The sequence below is a fragment of the Camponotus vicinus genome, unplaced genomic scaffold (assembly GCF_025532165.1).
Source record: "Camponotus vicinus isolate PSW18456_S1 unplaced genomic scaffold, iyCamVici1.0 SCAF_8, whole genome shotgun sequence".
Taxonomy (NCBI): Eukaryota; Metazoa; Arthropoda; class Insecta; order Hymenoptera; family Formicidae; genus Camponotus; species Camponotus vicinus.
In genome coordinates, this window is record NW_028141980.1 from 2,770,115 (window position 1) to 2,791,689 (window position 21,575).

The window sequence follows — 21,575 nt, forward strand, 5'->3', positions numbered from 1 at the left end:
TTTTTTAAATTCTTGATGTGAAAAACGGACATTCAAGGTTATTCAAGGTCATCAAAGTATGTGCCCCTACTTATCCTACAATTTTCATAATGGATGTCTTTTACCTATCTCTTACCGTTTTCGAGAAAAACACGGTGGACGTTTTATCAGACTCACCCTATATATACAGGGTGTAACTGAAAAAGCGCCCACGGAGCAAACAGCGTTATTCCTGATTAAAAATCGAGTTGAAAAGTCCTGAGCCTTTTTTTTTATAATGCTTAATAAAGCGGTAATTATTGAGTAAAGTTGCGCCAATAAGCACCGATCTTTAGTCGGGCACACGTCAGTGAGCCGCGCGCCTGGTAGTGAGCGTGAGCGCTCCGCTGCTACCGCGCTATGTCATGCCGCTATCGTGCAATATTCTTATGCGTCGTAATAATGCGAAAAACTTTATTTTACATTAAAAATCGTATTTCTTTCGTCAAAAGCGTTTCCTTAAAGAAAATTTCGACAAGGAGAATAATGGTCAGTGCTTATTGGCGCAACTTTACTTAATAATTACCGCTTTATTAAGCGGCGTCTACAATAAGATTTTAAGGAGACTTAAGGCGTAAGACTTAAGAAATTGACCAATCACAGTCGAGTATTCTCTTAATTCTTGACTGTGATTGGTCAATTTTTTAAGTCTTACGCCTTAAGTCTCCTTAAAATCTCATTGTAGACGACGCTTTAAGCATTATAGAGAAAAATGACTCAGGACTTTTCGACTCGATTTTAATCAGAAATAACGCTGTTTACTCCGTGGACGCTTTTTTAGTTACACCCTGTATACAGGGTGGCTAAAAACTTTTCGCACATCCGAAGTGTAAAGGTAGATTGGCTCAAATTAAGAAGGAAGGTCTTTTACTGTTTTGCGATATTTGCAATAATTAACGAAAAATTAATTAAAGAAGATCGGCCAATGCGCGTGGCTAGAAGCGTGCGGCGGCGAAGCGATGATTGGGGTGGGGAGAAGCGATGAGTGTGTAGGCGTGCGGCTCCTCCTCATCCCAATCATCGCTTCGCCGCGTGCTGCCATTATGTTACAGTGAGACCGCCTTCGCCGCCGTGCGCTTCTAGCCACGCGCATTGGCCGATCTTCTTAAATTAATTTTTCGTTAATTATTGCAAATATCGCAAAACAGTAGAAGATCTTCCTTCTTAATTTGAGCCAATCTACCTTCACACTTCAGATGTGCGAAAAGTTTTCAGCCACCTTGTATATACAGGATGTCAGGCGTATATGTATTAAAAAAAACCATAAGTAAAATTTCCAGATATTAATTAAAAAAGATTGATCCAATGCGCGTGGATAGAAGCGCGCGGCGGCGAAAGCGGTCTGACTGTAACATAATGGTGGCGCGCAGCGAAGCGGTGATTGGGAAAGGGAGGAGCGATGAGTGTGTTGGCGCGCGGCGAAAGCTCCTCCTCTCCCCAATCACCGCTTCGCCGCGCGCCGCCATTATGTTACAGTCAGACCGCCTTCGCCGTGCACTTTTAGCCACGCGTATTCGCCGATCTTTTTTAATTAATATCTCGAAATTTTACGTAGTTTTTGCAAAATGATAAAAGACTTTTTAGTTCAGTTTAACGAGATCTACTTATAGTTTTTTTTTTAGATACATATACGCCTGACACCCTGCGTATATATATATATGTATATATACATATATATACAGGGTGTCCCAAAAGTCCTGGAACGGTCGAATATTTCATAAACTATGCACTTTAAAAAGAAATGTTTCAGACAAAAGTTGTATGGCTTGAAGGGGGCCATAAGATGGTGTCATTGGTTTTACCTTGAAAAGTCGTTTGAAAGTCACATGAAGGTCACCTTCAATTTTTTAAATGGAACTACCTATTTTTTATTGAATATTCTGGTAGCTCACGTCGAGAGCTTTTCAAAACACTATAACAAAATATTTGTCTATCAAGTATTTTTCGAGTTATGGACCGTGAAAGTCATAACTCGAGGTATGTCGCGCGTAGAGATTTTACGCACGGTCGGATTTACACCGCTTTTGTGTGTGTGTGTGTGTGTGTGTATGTGTGTGTGTGTCACAGCAGAGATAAGGACTCCACGATTCGTCACTCCCGCAGTATTTCATGACTTTAAACCCTCTGCTGTGTATGTGTGTGATTTTAATTGAGCAAATGCTCAAATTGTCGTCCGTGTACGGTTTGACAATGACCCAAGCGTACATAAAAATTGCTTAATACATTTCGTATTTGCTCAAGTGTGATATCCGATTTCTGAGCTCCTCTAGATTACGAGGTTTAGTCACATAAACATTATTTTTTAAATGTCCTCAAAAAAATTGTGCAAATATTTACATGGACCACTCGATCAAAACTATTATCATAACTATTAACTATTGGTACCGTACCAATTGAAGGTCTGCCATTTTACACGCCCGAGGTTCGCGCATGCGTACAGTGCTCTGTCCACCGTGGCACTGCAGATTAAAATGCGTAAAAGTTTAAAATCAGGTTTATTCATAAATAATTTGCCATGGTGAGGTGTTGTTTTTGTGGAAGCATTCACAAAAAAAATTGTGGACGAACATATCATAAGTAAATTGAAAAATCTATACATTATACACAGCATTTACGAAATGTGACAACTACAGGTTATGTTTTCGAGTTGATTATTAAGTCAATTATTTTCATATTTCATAGAATAGATAGCTAAAGAAAACTAGTTATTCGAATATTTAACAATTTGTTCTATTCTGTGCGATCCATTTTTTACAGGTTTCCTTTATCAGATAAATTCTTATTGGAACAATGGGTCAACAATATACCATTGAAATATTGGAAACCTACCAATGAAAGTTTATTGTGTTCAGATCATTTTACTGAAGACTGTTTTGATAGATCTGAATTTAGAGTACGCTTGAAGCTTAATAGTGTTCCAACTTATTTTGGAGATTCCCCGGCAGTCTGTATAATATGCAAGCGCAAACGTTCACGTCAATCTCCTTATTCATTCTTCAGGTATATTTTTTAAACGTTGTATTATTCGACATTAGTCCTAAAGCTTTACATCTTATTCATTATCTTTATATTTTATATCTATATTTTTTTTATAATAGGTTTCCTTTGGAAAAACTAGAACTCCTCAACAAATGGTTGGAAAATAAATATAAATATAAATATGTTAAATTGGAAGCCTACTGAAACTAGTCGTTTGTGTTCAAATCATTTTGACGCATCTTATTTGAGAAAAGTAAAAGGGAAATATTGGACATTGAAGGAAAACAGTATTCCAACAATATTAAATTCTACTAATAGTAATTCACTTGATAGAGAACTTCAAATAAATTAAATATCAATAATTTTTATTATAATTTCTATCTAATTTTCACCACAATATGAAGAAAGAAATGATGATTGTAATGACAAAAAGGTATCATTTCCAGTTCTTGATTCGACTGAATTACTTGCTTCTAAGGAAAATATTCAATAAAGAATTATTGTCTTATTAAATATAAAATCTTGTAATATTTTGAATAATTTTATTATTTATTTCATCGTTTAATACTGATTCTATTATTAATAACACAGAAAATGTTATGTTAACGTAAATTTTAGTCAAACTCATTTGAATTTCCCGCCCTCGGAGGCAAATTGCCGGGTAAGATGGCGGCATGTCTATGATGGCGGCTGTCCATTTGGGAACGCTTCTAAGTACTACGAACAAAGGCGATCGGCTATCCAGTTATATATAGATCAGTGTTTTGAATGCACCTACTGCACGGTCTTACATACAGGTCTGGAAACTCAGGCCTTTTTTAGTGGTGGGGGAGGTCTCACTTAGTGTGTCCGTTTTTCGACTAGAAGTCGCAATACGAGCGAGAGAGACAGAGATAGACGGCAGTAGTCGTTCTTTCTCTAACATACGTCTAAAATGACTTCTAGATCGCAGCGAACCTAGCAGGCAAGCCGTGAACTTCCGAAAAACGGACACACTAAGTAAGACCTCCCCCACCACCGGAGTTTCCAGACCTGTATGTAAGACCGTGACCTACTGAGGCCTAGAGAGCCTAAGATCAGAGTGACGCCATATGGCTACCACTTTTGATTGGTCCGCCATGTTTCATCCGTTCCCGCTAGGTTTTAAAAAGTTTTAAAAACTTTTCTATTTTTTTCATGTTTTTGTAAAAGAATAATTAAATTTAAATAAAAAACAATAATACTAATTATCAATTAATATTAATACTAATTATTAATATTAATAAATTAATATTAACAAATTTATATTAAATTAAGAATGAAAATAAATAGCTGTGAATAAAAAATTATATATTGCATATTGTGTTTATATATTGCACATTTTTTTGCATTTATTTGTAAGAATACATGCGTTGTACATGTGTTTGTATTTTGGATCTTAATATTTTATTTTTCTTGCGCAAAAGAATTAAATGAAGTTGTATTTTTGTGTTTATTTCTTTTAATTTTTTCATTTTGTTTTTCTCTTTTAAGTCGGTTTTAGTTTTATCTGAAGTACATGCTGTATTGATTATCAATGGTGTATTAGTAGGAAGTTCCACAGTTTCATTTATAATCTGAAAAAAATATATATATATTAAAATATTGAATGTACTTTTTTTTCATTATTTTTATAAGTTCTATTATTTATTTTTTTTTACCTGTTTATCATTTATTATAATTTGATCTTCTTCATTAACAGACCTATGTTCTTCTTCATTTATGTCAGATCTTTGATTATTAACAAAAGTTTTTTTGTTTTATATACTACCCAAAAATTGTTGGGACTGCGTTGTATTTTAATTTTTTTTTATTATCAATTCTATGTTCCCACATTTGAGGTTCAAAATGCACCTATATTAATATAACAATTAGTTAAACAATAATAATATTTTAAATATACGTAAACTAAATAATTTTACCTCGCATAAATATGAATTATTTGATGGTGTCCATTTATCAAGCGACGCGGTAGCATCGCGACGCCAAGTACATAAAAAAACAGACCGAGCATTGAGAGTCATTGTTCTCGATCCGAGCATTGAGAGTCACTGTTCTCGACGCGGCGCTACCAAGTACCTTAAGCGTTGTCTACAATGAGATTTTAAGGAGACTTAAGGCGTAAGACTTAAGTCTCCTTAAAATCTCATTGTAGACGCCACATTATCCGGAATTTTCGGTCTTATAAACTTTCGATTAAAATATCTCAAGAACTAAAGTTGTAATCATAAATCTAACGGCATTTTTATTATATAATATGAGTATAGACTTTTGATTGCGACCAGTTTGAATAAGATTGGTGCAGTCAATCCCGAGAAATAATGATCGCATATCAGAATTGTGACATTTTTCGTTTTCCATTTTCAGGTTCAGGTTCAGACTCACGTACATATGCTCGCACGCACAGTAAAGCGAGTTTGTCCCTCAAGGCGCGTTTGCAGCGCTCATGTCGATTACTCTGTCGAGTGTGCAAATACGCCTTAAGAAATAAGATTAAATGTATATGTGCGTGCATACACGTGTAATACGTGTGTATGTGTGTGCATACGTGTGAAAGATTAATTTATCGTATAGTAATTTTCAAAAATTACCCCTTGGGAGATGGAAATTAATATCTCAGGAACGTAAAAATATGGAACTTATTTGATTAAATAAAATTTCTAAAAAAATAATTGTCATATAATAACAATTTTGAAAAATAGTAATAATTTAGAAACAATCCCTTGAGGGTGAAATCTAATATTTCAGAAACGGTGCACCATAAAAATATAAAACTTGTACTGATAGTTAAAATTTATACAAAGATTAATTTAACGTATAATAATAATTTTTAAAAACCACCCCTTGGAGGTGAAATCTAATATTTCAAAAACGGTGCACCACAAAAATATAAAACCTGTACTATTAGTTATGACTTGTAGAAAGACTAATTAAGCGTATAATAATAATTTTTAAAAACAACCCCTTGGGGGTGAAATCTAATATTTCAGAAACGGTGCACCACAAAAATATAAAATCTGTACTGTTAGTTATGACTTGTAGAAAGACTAATTAAGCGTATAATAACAATTTTTAAAAACCACCCCTTGGGGGTGAAATCTAATATTTCAGAAACGGTATACCACAAAAATATAAAACCTGTGCCGTTAGTTAAGGTTTCTACAAAGACTAATTAGCGTATAATAATAATTTTTAAAAAACCACCCCTTAGGGGTGAAATCTAATATTTCAGAAACGGTGCACCACAAAAATATAAAACCTGTACTATTAATTATGACTTGTAGAAAGACTAATTAAGTGTATAACAATTTTTAAAAACCACCCTTTGGGGGTGAAATCTAATATTTCAGAAACGATGCACCACAAAAATATAAAACCTGTACTATTAGTTATGATTTGTAGAAAGACTAATTAAGCGTATAATAACAATTTTTAAAAACCACTCCTTGGGGGTGAAATCTAATATCAGAAACGGTATACCACAAAAATATAAAACCTGTGCCGTTAGTTAAGGTTTCTACAAAGACTAATTTAGCGTATAATAATAATTTTTAAAAACCACCCCTTGGGGGTGAAATCTAATATTTCAGAAACGGTGCACCACAAAAATATAAAATCTGTACTGTTAGTTATGACTTGTAGAAAGACTAATTAAGCGTATAATAACAATTTTTAAAAACTACCCCTTGGGGGTAAAATATAATATTTCAGAAACGGTGCACCACAAAAATATAAAACCTGTACTATTAGTTATGACTTGTAGAAAGACTAATTTAGCGTATAATAATAATCTTTAAAAACCACCCCTTGGAGGTGAAATCTAATATTTCAGAAACGGTGCACCACAAAAATATAAAACCTGTACTATTAGTTATGACTTGTAGAAAGACTAATTAAGCGTATAATAACAATTTTTAAAAACCACCCCTTGGGGGTGAAAACTAATATCAGAAACGTTATACCACAAAAACATAAAACTTGTGCCGTTAGTTAAGGTTTCTACAAAGACTAATTTACCGTATAATAACAATTTTTAAAAACCACCCCTTGGGGGTGAAATCTAATATTTTAGAAACGGTGCACCACAGAAATATAAAACCTGTACTGTTAGTTATGACTTGTAGAAAAACTAATTGACCGTACAGTAACAATTTTCAAAAATAAAATATTATTCCTAAAAATAATTTACTAATATTTTCCCCCAAAAAATAATTTACAGGAAGCATATAAAATTTGATAAAAAGGTGTGAAATCCCTCTAAAAACAACCTTGCAAAGGTAAAAAAAAATACGCCAAGTACATAAAAAATATTTCGCTTTGTATACAACAAAACGTTTAATAAAAAAAATGTCCCTAAAAATAATTTACAAAAATTATCCCCCAAAAATTAATTTGTAAAAAGGATATAAAATTTTACAAAAAGATGTGATATCCCTCTAAAAAAAACCTTACAAAGGTTAAAAAAATACGCCAAGTACATAAAAAATATTCTACCTTATATGCAACAAAATGTTTAATGAAAAAAGTCCTAAAAATAATTTATAATAATTTTCCCTTACAAAACCATTTTTCTGAAAAACAAAACCTCAACAAATAATTATCATAAAAAAATATAAAAAAATAAAATATCAAAACTAAATAGGAAATCAATAATTACTATTAGCCAAGTACCTAAGAGCAATTTGCAAATTTGATATAATACTTGCCATGAAATCAATTTTACATTGTAGAAATATTATACATAAATTCTCCCTAAAATATTAAAACGCATTTTATATTTATTCAGACAAACTTGATTTTTAAAATATTTAAAATCAACACTAAATAAGAATTAGGATTCTTTTAATTCCTAAAACATTTTTTATATAATGTATATAATTTAAGAAAAAAACGTTTTACGCAAGTTTTAAATCGCACAGTCTTTAAATCGAAGTAAGTTATGAAAACTTGGCGTGCCCGGATCGTTTACATTATAAACAAATATATCCCCAATAAAATGTAAAATCTTAGACATTATACAATTAAATATTAAATCTGTGCTTGATTACGATCCGGGCACGCCAAGTTTTCATAACTTAATTCGATTTAAAGACTGCGATTTAAAACTTGCGTAAAACGTTTTTTTCTTAAATTATATACATTATATAAAAAATGTTTTAGGAATTAAAAGAATCCTAATTCTCATTTAGTGTTGATTTTAAATATTTTAAAAATCAAGTTTGTCTGAATAAAAATAAAATACGTTTTAATTTTTTAGGGAGAATTTATGTATAATATTTCTACAATGTAAAATTGATTTCATGGCAAGTATATCAAATTTGCAAATGGCTCTTAGGTACTTGGCTAATAGTAATTATTGATTTCTTATTTAGTTTTGATATTTTATTTTTTTATATTTTTTATGATAATTATTTGTTGAGGTTTTGTTTTTCAGAAAAATGGTTTTGTAAGGGAAAATTATTATAAATTATTTTTAGGACTTTTTTCATTAAACATTTTGTTGCATATAAAGCGTCGTCTACAATGAGATTTTAAGGAGACTTAAGGCGTAAGACTTAAGAAATTGACCAATCACAGTCAAGTATTCAGAGAATACTTGACTGTGATTGGTCAATTTCTTAAATCTTACGTCTTAAGTCTCCTTAAAATCTCATTGTAGACGACGCATAAGGTAGAATATTTTTTATGTACTTGGCGTATATTTTTAACCTTTGTAAGGTTTTTTTTTAGAGGGATATTTAGTATTTATACTTTTTATCCATTCTGTTCGGCGTTGTGCATCTTTTGGCAATATTTTCATTGTGTATCCTTTTTCTGATGAATTGTTGCAAAATGGTATAGTACACCCAACCATTTTTCTTAATAATCTTATAATCTTTTATAATTTTATATCCCATCAATATAGGTTATCTATCGGTATAACTGACATTTGTGATATAGACAGACAGATAAACAGAGAGCGCGCATATCTCTTTCTCTTTCGCACAATTTCGATGAAAAATGGCGGACCTCCCATTATGGCGTCACTCTGATTTTAGGCTCTCTACTGAGGCCCAGTTCCACAATTTACTTTAACCGAAGTTTAACTCGTTAAAGAAGGATTTACATTGCGTTCAATGTCCGATGTATGACGTCCGATTGGATACAATGGGTTTGGGACGCAATGTAAATCCTCCTTTAACTAAACTTCGGTTAAAGTAAAGCCGACGGCACACGGTACGATTTTTCGTACTGGATTTGATAAGATTTAGTAAAATACTAAAAATGCACCAATCAGAATGCAGCATTTCTAATATTTTAGTAAATCTTATCAAATCCAGTACGAAAAATTGTACCGTGTGCCGTAGGCTTAAGTTGTGAAACTGGGCCTAAAACGTTCTTTATACCTGGGCTGCGTTCAGAAATCCTACTCGTGAGGTAGGGTGATATTTAACCTACCAATCGGAATCGAGAAATGTTTGCTCCTTTTGTCGTGATTGATCGATTTGATGTTACTTTATCATGCGAGTAGGATTTCTGAACGCGGCTCTGCTCACGTTAGCTTGCTCTCGTTTGCTAGTTCAGTTCAGTGCAGTGCAACATGAACTCAGTGCAACAATAAAGAACAAACCTTGCATCTCCGATGGCGCCTATTTTGAAGGCGACCAAATCAATATTGATGAATAAACAAGTATTTTGTGTTTTATTTAATAATTCCGGATACTTTTTTTACAAAATGTATATATATATATATATATATATATATATATATGTATATACAGGGTGTCCTATTTTAAATAATGCATTAAGATTTCTCGAAAACTATGGTAGATACGAAAAAATGTTTCAAACAAATGTTGTATAGTTCGGAGGGGGATATATATGTATATATATGTGTGTGTGTGCGCGTGCGTGCGTGTGTGTGTGTGTCTAAACAAGTAAAAAATGTCATATGAACATGTGTCTGATATATGTATATTAGTTTTCAAGTTATGGATGATTAAAGAAAATGTTCGAAATACCCGCCTTCTGCTTCAACCACGCTACTGCACGTCGTAGCATTGGCTGCGTTCAACAGAAAAAGCTGCTTTGCAACTGTTGTAAAGCAGCTTTTTCTGCTGAACGCAGCCAATGAATCCCGCACTCGCTGGAAAATATCAGATATTCTTCGAAAAAGAATTATTAGTCTCAAATCCATTTGCATCCTTTCTTGTAGATCATGCACATTATTCAGTTGCGTTGCATACACAATAGTTTTTAAATTCCCTCAAAGGTAAAAGTCTAATGCGTTGATTAGATAAGATCAAGACGTATTAAAGCGTGTGTAAGGCAGAAGGCAGACACTTCGAACATTTTCTTTAATCATCCATAATTCGAAAATTAAGATATATCACACATGTTTATATGAATTTAGAACATAAATGCGTGTTTGTCGTAAATGTAATTTATTCTTTATTAAATTATATAACTCTTTACTAACTTTTTAAACAGAACACAAATTTATTGAATATGAGAAAACATTTTATAAGTGATATACGTTTGCTCACGTCCCGACTGAATACAAAATTTCTTGACTGGTCAATTGTGCTTGACATAAAGAAAATCCGTAAGTCATCCATATCAATCAATATAGATAATATTATTTGCTATCAGGATACATGCTAACGGGATCCTTCTACCTAACATAGTATAATCCCAGCAAATACCAAGTAACAGTTATATAACTGTTAGTTATAATTTCCTACGTAACAATATAACTGTTACATGTTATATAACTGTTATGTGTTAGATAACAATTATATTATTGAGTAGGAAATTATAACTAACAATTATATAACTGTTACTTGGTGTTTGCTGGGATGTAATTATGATATTATTACATTTATTATGTTGTAATAAAATTATTAAATGTAAAACTTATAGTAAAATATCTTGTTGCGTTATTCTAAATGAAATATTCATATGTCATAAAATATTCGTATAACAATGTTATTAATAAAATATTTTATAATAATTATACATTTTTATATATGCATAAATATCCATATCTTTCTTTTAATTGATATGAAAATGTAATTTCATGTAATTAATATAAGAATGTTCATTATTTGCGATAAATTAATATATAGATTAATAGTATTAGTATGTCGTTGTCGGGGCAACCGAAAGCATAACACAGGCCACGCCACATGCCAGGGTGCATTCAGCCATTTATATAATGTTGCAGTGTATCAGGTATAAGTTGCATTACTTTGAAACATTTTCTTTTTCGCGATAGAAATCCGCAACTAACTGCATCATGAGTGAAAATGTAAAATTTATAGTGACAGAAATAAATAAATTGTTAGGACGGAATTATAATGTAATTGGGTTTAATGCCTTAACTGCTGAAGATTTATTGCAGGTATCTAATTGCTGTTTATTGTATTATTTTGGTAAAGTTCTAGTAAAACTTTAGTAAAATATATTTTTTGTAGATATTATACAATGTTCTTATGAAAATACAACAACAAGATGGTTTAGATACTGATGTTAGATTGGACTCTGCAGAAGAACATTCTATATATATTTTGACAGTTCTCCGAATACTTAATTATCAGCCTAATGTGGATCCTACAACATTTAGGTATAACACATATAATTTATACAGAATGTTCTAAAACATTCTTAACAACACTCGTTAGGAAGTAGAGTGCAATATATTGAAAAGTATATTATTTTAAAATTTTCACAATAATTATTGAAATATTAAAAAATGATTGGCGAATGAACGAGCGTTTCATGCGGTTAAACTATGAGATGTGTAGTTATACAGGCTGCGTTCGTTTTGACGCTTTCAGCACCGAAAGCATCGATCTATCTTTGTTTGCTATTCGATGTGCAATAAAAACAGAATGATGCTCATAGCGTGTGAGCGTGCAAAGCGAACGCAGCCTAAATGTGCTAGTAACGAGTGTCACATGGCAATGGAAAGTTTGGTTGTGTGTACCTCACTTCTCGTTTTTTTTTATTATCGTCCCATACAGCACCGAAAGATTGCAAAAACGTTGCATAGACTTAACGTTGAAACATTGTAATATTGCATAGAAGTTGCGAAATATTTCTGCAACATTACTGCTTGCAGCAACGTTGAAATGTCTGCCCTCAGAAATATTACAATATAAGATTGTAGTAATGTTACGATGCAACGTATTTGTAATATTAAAACGTGTTTTGCTACAAATGCAGACCGTTTTAAATTTAATAAATAAACTGAAAATATAAAAAAAATGTTTAAGAGAGATAGGAAAAAAACATTTACCGCCTTTAAAAAAAACATTATTAGTGTTTTTTATTAAATGTTTCTTATGAAATATTTATCTCAATAATATACATACAATTATTTTACATACACTCGACACCAGAATATTTTAATACAAATGCAATAAATGAATTATTTCTTATTTACCCATTCAATGAAGAAAAATCTGTTTAATATTCTGAATCCCAACGATTTGTATAATAATCTAGATCCCTTATTAGGATTCAGAATATTAAATAAATCAAGTCAGTTTATCAGAAATTTAACTGACACAAGACAAGAAATATAATTACTACATTAGTCCTTTGTAGGCCTTATATCCACTTTAGATGAAAATTCGAATACGAGTTAGTTAAGTTTGGTGTCGCCACATAGCGGCAAGTAAAGAAACACATGTTATACATTTTCGCTATGTTGCTGCAACATTGCCAAAGTAATATTACAAAATAATATCTCTGCAATATTTTTGCAGCATTATACTGCAATGTGCAATGTTGTAACATTGCAGTAATATTGATGCAAGCTTCTGTGCTGTATGGGGTGCGACACTTGCTGCTGGCACGCCTAGAGTGCACATCCTATGATATGATGCATATAAAACGCAATTTTTTTTTCATTTTTCCAAATTTCACTTTTTCTAAAAAAAAATACAAAAATTATTCTTCGAATTACTTTTTAATTTTTGTTATTTTTTTCTGTATGTATAAGTTATATACATATAAGAGAAAAATGTATAGATACGTTTTATATACAGGATATCTGATAATAATCATATCACTTTTCGTGCAAGTAGAGTGGATTAAATAAAATAGAAAATATCTATCTTTGCACGATTTTCGCAATAATCGGTGAGCAATTAATTTTAAAAATCCGTGCGAATATAGAAGTGCAGTGAAAAGAACTAGACTATTACTTACATAATTACTAGACAAGCGACGTAGAGCTGGGAATCAAGTGCTTAATTATGTATATTATACTCGCACGGATTGATCGACTTTTACAATTAATTTCTCATTATGAAAAAAGCGCAAAACAGGATTTTGTTACTCGATTTAACCCGCTCTCCCTGTATACGAGAGATGACATATTATCGGACATTTTGTATAAATTATATATTTTTTATTTTATCATTTTTTTCCGGATCTGAATAAATATGAATCTATTAAAATAATCTTTTTTATAGTTAAAATACCTGTACTTTATGCATTTATGTAAAAAATGTACAAAAAAGAGTTAATTTGTTTAGACAAGGTTTAGTCCGAGGTGAAATCGAAATTATCCATCCTATATTGACATGGCTCTTGACGCATATTGATGTAGTTCAGAAAAGAGCGTATCTATCACGATTTCTCGTCAAGGTAATGTATTGAAATTGTTTGTCGAATGCGCGTGGTATTTAAAATGATAAATTGCCACCATATAATAGAATAATAGAAAAAAAGCATTTTTCTTTGTTAGATAGAAATTTCACCAGAGTATTTAGCAGACTCGGAAATTTCCTCTTTATACGAACAGTATTTATCCTTAGTCGATAAGTTTAAGACAATTCATAAAGAAAGAGAAATAGGAAAGAAGGTGTGTAATCATAAGATATGTATGTGTAATCATTAAATTCTTTTTATTTTTGTTACATAAATAATAACACTTTTATTTATGCAGAATGTCGAAACTGCCGTCGAACTTGCAACAGATCTACAAGCAATGGAAAAAGAAAAAGAAGTATGTGATTAATATTGAAAAAATTTAGCTCCATATTTATTCAAAAATATATTTTGTAGCATGAAAATCCGGTTCATTTGAAACAAATTTATAGTCGAAAATATATAGTTGATATGATGTCGAATTAATATCGAAAACCAAATGTTGAAGTAAAATTGAAATTTTGATTGAATCAATATTAGAATGATATAAATTATTGATGAATTTTCGATTACCCATTTTTTTGGATATATTATATATGTTTCTTATTAAATCAATTAATTAGTTATATCCAAATGCTTATAAATTAAAAGTCACTTTAGATAATCTTATTTATAATTCATGGACAAAATTAAAGATGGAATTTCATTAATTTTATTAAATAAAAAACATTTAAAGTATAATCATATAAAAAATATATATCACTTATATTTTATATGAAACTAGAACTTAATCGCTTTGAAGTCAACATTGAATTAACATTACATTTTTGACTGGATATGAAAATTTAGTAGATTAATATTCAAATTACTATTTTGTTAAAATATAGGCAGTAATTGTGCGTATTGGTAAAATCAAATCAAAAGCTGAACTTGCATTGCATTTATTGGACGCCTGCAGATTATTACGAATAGAAAGAGATAAAGAACGTGATTCAATATTGGAGAAAGAGCAAGAAAAGGATACTATGTTTAATTTACAAGTATATTTTTTTGTAAACCATTATTTTAGACTTTATGAATATTATATAACTCACCATTATATATACCTATTATATATATCTCAGCTTTCTTTATAAAACACTTCTTCTTTTCTATAATAATTATGTGTTTTTATTATCATTTAGAATTCTCTTCAACGAGTTGAACGCGAGTTACACGCTTTGAAACGTGATAGTACTGGACTCACACCGCAAATATTAATTCAACATTTGACAGAAGAAGTAACGGTGCAATCTGCAATCATAAAAGAAAAACTTCCATCTGAATTAAACGCAAAAAAAAATTGGATAAAAGCTTTGTCAATAGTGAAGGAATATTCTTATTTAGGTCCAGATAAAATCATGGTCATGAGAAACGATTTGGATATAATATTAAAGAATATACAAGATTTAATAGAATCCAAAGTGCGTATAGAATAAAAAAATATACTCGATATACAAAAATGTGTATATCTAATGTATAATGATTTATATTCAATAATATATTATATATTATTTAATAATTTATGTATAAAGATTTATATTCAATAATATATTATTTTAACAAGTTTTTTTTATTTGCAAATATTTATTTTTCAGATATCTAAAAATGATATTGATAAAATGGAACCGTTCCGACAACAAGCTGCCGCTGTTGGAAATATGAAACGAAATGCTTTCGAGCGTTTAGAGAAGATCGAAAGTTCTTTAGAGGAATTACAATTACGATTAAAAGAGGAACAAGATTATTCGAAAAGTTTATCGCAAACATCGGTACCTAGAGCGGAGGAATTAAAAAAATATATCAATCGTCTAAAAACTAAGAGTACAGTATATAAACGTTGCAAAACAGAGATAGCTGGCCTACAAGCAGAAAATGGTGTACTTCATCGAACAGCGGCTATTTTAGACGTAAAGGTGTTATTGGAATATGCTCTGAGCCCCTCAAAATGGATATATACAGGGTGTCCGTTCTATCATCCGCCAAAAAAAAAAAACCATAAGTAGATCTCGTTAAACCGACCTAAGAAATCGCGGCGAAGTGGCGGGTGGGGCGCTCTCCAAAACATGATAGCGGCGTGTGGCGCTTCAACGTTGCGTTGATGAGTAAGCCCCGCCCATTACTTCGATGCGCGCCTAATATTAGATTACAGTGGAATGGTTTTTTTGTTGCGCGCTTATACTCGCACATATTGACCGATCTTCTTTAATTAATATCTCGAAATTTTACGGTTTTCAAAATGGTATATGACTTTTTAGTTCGGTTTAACGAGATCTATTTATGGTTTTTTTTGGCGGATGGTAAGACGGGCACCCTGTATATATACACACACATACATATGTGTATTTTATATTATGGTTTTTTTTCAGATTACGCATTCTTACCCAACGGATGTTGTATCTAAAGTAGTGATTCCAGAAAATTATACATTAGAGAACGCATTAGCAACAAATAGTCAGTTGTCTCATTCAATATTGGCTCTGCGTACCAATCTTGCTCCAGTCATAAGAGGTTATAACAAAATCTTATGCAAAGTATCTCACACACATCTTATCTAAAAAATTGTTTCTTAGTGAATTTCATACAAACTAGAATTTCATAGTTCACGCTTGAATAAAAGTCTCGATCAACACAACTCTCTAGAAGTTATAATTTAGCACAGTGCTGGGTTTTACTTGCAACTTTCGGCCAGATTTCTTAGTTTACGCCTACTGTTCCCCTCCTACCGCTCGCGCCTTAGTGACCGCGCCGTCGATCGCTCGTAACTAAGGAGCGCTCAGGAACGTGCGCGTCACAAATGTAATGTGGCAATCTATCTAAGTTCTCTTTATTGTTTATTAATAATAAAAATAATTATTCTATTATTAATTACGTTTAAAACACAAATATTTTAAATTGTTACAGAACATATACGTAATTAATAATAGAATAATTAATTTTATTATTAATAAACAATAAAGAGAACTTAGATAGATTGCCACATTACATTTGTGACGCGCACGTTCCTGAGCGCTCCTTAATTACGAGCGACCGGGGGCGCGGTCGCTAAGGCGCGAGCGGTAGGAGGGGAATAGTAGGCGGAAGCTAAGAAATCTGGCCAAAAGTTGCAAGTAAATCCCAGCACTGATTTAGCATGTAGAGTATTTAAAGTTAATGATTTTTAGAACCTTTTTGCGAAAATTATCAGCAGTTCTTTGTGAATAATAAGTGAAATAACCCAGGAGTCATCATGAATTGGCAATTCGAGTCTGATTCAAACTTTCCTAACCACCTGTTTATAGAATCTAGTGATCGATCGAGCTAGTGTCTTAGTAGACAGCAGTGCTACAGCACTGGCCCATTACTATGAATCAAATGAACATTTATTCAGAGATTTAATTATAAAATCTTATCTTCATTTTGTCTAATCTTTTCTGTATGTAAAGCCAAGATTCAATTAATAATTTACTAATAACTATTATTATTAGGCGATCATTTGTATTCTATAGACGGGTGATTGAGAGAACATGGATAAAACTTAAATTACATACTTCTATGTGATGAGTCTTAAAGTCCTCTACTTGTTAAAATTTGCAAAGAACGAATATGATAATTTCGCAAAAAAGTTTTAAAAATCATTAACTTTAAATGCTGCGTAAAGAGCTAAACTATAGCTCCTAGAGAATTCTGTCGATTGAAATTTTTGTCCAATATCGTATGAACTATAAAATTTTAAATTTTGAACAAAATTTATCGGAAAACATTTTTCTATAAAGTGCGTACAAAATCATTTTGCAGATAAAAAAATTCACTTTTATTTATTTATTTGTTATAATTTTTGTCTTTCGATTTAGGATGAACGTCCGTAATTATTGCATATCTAGTATTTACATTTCATAGCTAGATTCATAAACATCAAACATCATTATTACATACCTACATAATTTGAAACCTAAAGTAAAGTGAAAAGAATTAAAATGCAAGCAACTGCAGTGAAATAACATGAAATAAACTATAAAATGAAATAAAACATTATGAAGTGAAATAACATAGATGGAAATGAAATTAATACACTTATACGTAAACTTAATATTTGTGTTACTTGCTGATTTTGTTGAAACTTAGTATATTTGTAGAATAGACATTAAATAGAATTAAAAATAATAGACATGTATTTTTTTATATAGGCAATGGTGCAATTTCAGGGATAAAAAGTCTTTGTATTTATAAATACGAATAATTAACTCGTTGCATTTAAGTTCACGATATTAAAATTTTTTTTAATTTTGAAGATAATAAGGGGTTTTTCATGTCACAAGCAAATTCGATGTAAAGATTATAGATTGGCGGATCAAATACAGCGACCTAACAATTTTGTCTTGCTTTTTCTTGAATCTGGAAATAATCAACGAGAAGGTGACGAGAATCTATCTCATATTATTTTTTTAAATTATTTTTTAATATATTTTTTACAATTTTTTTATTTTTTGTAATTACATCATTTTTCACGCCTTTCTTATATGTATTTTTTAAGTTTTATTTTTTTGCAGGAACGATATAAAATAATCTTTTATACACAAAGAATTTGCAAAACAAACTTTATGCTACATTATTGCATAACGCACAGAACTTCACACTTTTTAAGACAATAATCTACATGATTGTCAAACTCCAATGATTTCTCTTGTAAATATCCACTTTTATACCATGAATACTTAAACAGATTCCCAGTTAGCCAAGTCTGCTCGAACAGATTTCGCCAAGTGCTTGCTAAAAATTGTTGTCAGCAAAAAGGCTACAATTTTGCTACAAGAGTTGTTATTACCTGATTAAGCTGGCAGATTGGCGGCAAAAACCGAGCAAAGCTTGCTGACAAAATCCGCCAACAAATTGGCGGCAAAAAGCAAGCAAAGCTTGCTGCATTACTTGACGTCAAATTGGCGGCAAAAACCAAGCAAGATCTGCGCGCACAAAATTTGACGTCAAGTTGGCGGCAAAACCCGAGCAAAATCTGTAAAGGAAAGTCTGACGTCAAATTGGCAGCAAAAACCGAGCAAGATCTGCGCGCATAATTTGACGGCAGATTGGTAGCAGAAACCGAGCAGAACCTGCATAATCGGTATTTAAGTACCTTGATTTCAATAGTTCCTTCGCTTTCCGCTACGCGATGCACGCTTTCTCGCAATCAAATTTCTGTTAGAAGTAGATATAAAGCCTGCTAGTGGCTATTAATAAAAGATCAAAAGTATATTTCTATTGGTTTAATTTTTGATATCTCATACAAGCCTAATATGAGAATATTAAACTGATTAGAATCAACAGGATAAATGGAAAATTATCCTATTTGAAGCATAAAGCAAGAGTTTAATTAATATATAAATTATGTCTCAATTTTATAAATTAAATTTAATTATTTTCACAATTTACTTTATTATTAATTTAATTAAGTTGAAAGAGAATTTGCTACGTGAGATATAACTACGATATAACATTACATTTCATAGTTATTTATGAAAAGAAAATTATAATTTACCAATAAAACTTATTCTGTAATATTAAATTTTATTGCACTTTGGTTAAAAGCAGATCATGCTCGGTTTCTACCGTCAATATGCTGTCAGATTGCGCGCGCGCAGATCTTGGTCGGTTTTTGCCGACAATTTGACGTCAACATGTCAGCAAGCTTTGCTCGGGTTTTGTCACCAATTTGCTGTCAGGTTATGTCAGCAAGGTTTGCTAGCAAAACACGAGCTTAATGCGGACACAGATGGTTATGGATTTGGTGTGGAATTTTGATTAAATTTGCTGCCAATTTGCACGCAATTTGTTAACATTTTGCTTACTGGGTTTATAAATCGAGGAGAAGATAGCTGATTATGAATAAGCAATTGAAATTTGATATTATTTTCGCAAATATAAATTCACATTGTAATTATAAAATAACTATATATGAAAAATGTTTTATAAAATTTTTCCAGATTTTAAAGCCAAAGACATTGAGAAATTGAATCCAATCATTCTTGCACGAATTGTTAAAATTTTTAAAGGACCCCGCACAAATCTTGTGGAAAAGTGATTTCAGTGAAATTGTCTAAAAGTTGGATATGTTTTAATTTATGACTTTATGATCAAAAGTTCCAATAAGTACGATCTTAAAAAATGGACAGATTTTTTGTTACAGACGTTCGAAGCGGACAATATTATTCATGCACGCTGGAGATATGTTGACTAGTTCGACATTACATGTAGAAAATACGTGAAGATGTAATATGTTGATGTATTTGCAAGTATGAGTCTGTGTGTGTGTCACAATAGAGATAAGGATCCTATATTTGTTACTACCGTAGTATTTATTGATTCCAATGTTAGCGTTCCTAGCCTAGCGTTACTTCATGATAAAAGATGCCAGCAATAGAAACAATCAAGAAGGTGAAGAAGTAGTCATTGATTTTGAGTCACGCTAAGAGTGAAGAAAAACAGTACAATAATACATGTGAATCTAATATTGTCTGTTTCGAATGTCTGTAACAAAAAATCTGTCCATTTTTTAATGTCATGTCTATTAGAATTTTTGATTAGGAAGTGCCTGCTCGGCATGTTATATTACTGATATATTACTACCATATTTTATTTGAAATATTAAACCTTTCAATAGTATATTATAGAAATATATCACGACCGTTTGTGCAACACTTCTGCAATGTTTCAATGTCCGCAATGATTTCAAATACAATCTTGCTGAAAGATTTCAGTAATATTTCGATAATATTACTGAAATATTTTTTTTAATAAATGAATCATCATCATCATTTTTTTTAATAAATGAATCATCATCATCATTGGCGAAACAGCCCTTTGCGGGCCAATGCCTGCTCCAATTTAATAAATCTTATTAAATTTAATAAAATATCTTGGAAATTTATAAAAGTATATAAACACTCGGCCGTAAGAATACTTTAATATACGCAATAAATGCTTCTCATTTATTCATTTCAATAAATCGGCTATTTCCCATTTATCAGTTTAATTTTTAATAAACTGACTTAATTTCAAATAATCTGTTTAATATTCTGAATCCCAACAAGAAATCCAGATTATTAAACAAATTATTTTAAATTAAGTTAGTTTATCAAGAATTAAACTGACTATAAAGAAGAAACATATTTTGAATCTTATGTTAGTATCAGTCCTATATACATTTCATGATGAAAAATTGATTACGAGTTAGTTAAGTTTGATGTAACGCCGCGTAGTGGCAAAGCGAAGAATCACAGTCTAAATATGTAATATTATAGAAACATACAAATATAAAACATTTTTTGACAAACTTCTTTATTTTTTTAAAAGATTTCAGAAATATTGCAAATGCAATGTTATAAAAACGATGTAGGTATATTTCTAAAATATTTCAGATATAAAGTTACAATTGAAATGTTAATGAAATATTTCTGAACATTCCCAGTAAGCAAAATGTCGATCAGAATCTTACACCAAAACTAGAGCCATCTGTGTCAGCATTAAGCTTTTGTTCTGGCGACAGAGTCTGTAAAACATAATCTGACAACAGATTGTCGACAGAAACCGAACAAAATCTGCGCACGTAATCTGATGGCAAATTGACAGCAGAAACCGAACAAGATTTGCGCTTACTCCTAGATAGCAAAGTTTGTAGAAAGCATATCATGCCAAGTGTCTGCTATCAACTAATGTTAGCAAAACGGCTACAAATTTGGTACTGAAGCTGTTATTACCAATTAAGTTGACAAATTGACGTCAAAACTCGAACAGAGTCTGCTCACAGAATCTGACGCAGATTGGTGGCAGAAACCAAGCAGAATCTACTAACATGACTTGATATCAGATTGTCGGCAAAAATCAAGCAGAATCTGCGTGCGCGCAAT

The 21,575-nt window shown here is 31.3% G+C and overlaps 2 protein-coding genes and 2 long non-coding RNA genes across 7 annotated transcripts in view; 3 read left to right on the forward strand and 1 right to left on the reverse strand.

The window, feature by feature from the left end:
• Positions 1-2,047: 2,047 nt before the first annotated feature.
• On the forward strand, positions 2,048-3,359 carry LOC145975944 (THAP domain-containing protein 1-like). Of its 2 annotated transcripts, none has more exons than XR_014440135.1 (3): positions 2,048-2,651; positions 2,776-3,018; positions 3,117-3,359. XR_014440135.1 is itself a non-coding variant. In XM_083106710.1 (3 exons), exons 1-3 carry the CDS (start codon positions 2,534-2,536, stop codon positions 3,199-3,201), a joined length of 390 nt encoding a protein of 129 aa, XP_082962836.1. In that variant the 5' UTR covers positions 2,059-2,533; the 3' UTR covers positions 3,202-3,359. The 2 variants fall into 2 exon arrangements, 1 of the variants encoding a protein (XP_082962836.1); XM_083106710.1 differs by having other exon boundaries at positions 2,059-2,595.
• Positions 3,340-4,439, forward strand: LOC145975945 (uncharacterized). Its single transcript, XR_014440136.1, has 2 exons — positions 3,340-3,430; positions 3,616-4,439. It is a non-coding gene; the product is annotated as an uncharacterized LOC145975945 (long non-coding RNA).
• On the reverse strand, positions 4,338-5,803 carry LOC145975946 (uncharacterized). Its single transcript, XR_014440137.1, has 3 exons — positions 4,938-5,803; positions 4,677-4,869; positions 4,338-4,592 (listed from the first exon to the last, which is right to left on the reverse strand). It is a non-coding gene; the product is annotated as an uncharacterized LOC145975946 (long non-coding RNA).
• A 5,346-nt stretch (positions 5,804-11,149) lies between these two features.
• The window catches only part of LOC145975790 (intraflagellar transport protein 81 homolog), a 55,356-nt gene continuing 44,930 nt past the window's right edge, over positions 11,150-21,575 (forward strand). Inside the window, exons 1-9 of one of the 3 annotated variants that reach the window (XM_083106496.1) lie at positions 11,150-11,398; positions 11,472-11,620; positions 13,542-13,653; positions 13,754-13,870; positions 13,955-14,014; positions 14,544-14,696; positions 14,841-15,119; positions 15,294-15,605; positions 16,065-16,206. In XM_083106496.1, coding sequence (XP_082962622.1) covers positions 11,294-11,398; positions 11,472-11,620; positions 13,542-13,653; positions 13,754-13,870; positions 13,955-14,014; positions 14,544-14,696; positions 14,841-15,119; positions 15,294-15,605; positions 16,065-16,206 — 1,429 coding nt within the window. In that variant the 5' untranslated portion in view covers positions 11,150-11,293. Of the gene's footprint in view, positions 11,399-11,471; positions 11,621-13,541; positions 13,654-13,753; positions 13,871-13,954; positions 14,015-14,543; positions 14,697-14,840; positions 15,120-15,293; positions 15,612-16,064; positions 16,207-21,575 lie in introns of all 3 variants that reach the window. The other 2 variants (XM_083106497.1, XM_083106495.1) reach the window with 2 other exon arrangements.

Excerpts from the sequence above, each read along its gene's own strand:
- LOC145975944 (XM_083106710.1), top strand. The coding sequence starts at position 2,534 with ATGGTGAGGTGTTGTTTTTGTGGAAGCATTCACAAAAAAAATTGTGGA. Across the intron at positions 2,596-2,775 it reads TGTGGACGAACATATCATAA|GTTTCCTTTATCAGATAAAT; the intron begins GTAAATTGAAAA and ends CATTTTTTACAG. Across the intron at positions 3,019-3,116 it reads TCTCCTTATTCATTCTTCAG|GTTTCCTTTGGAAAAACTAG; the intron begins GTATATTTTTTA and ends TTTTTATAATAG.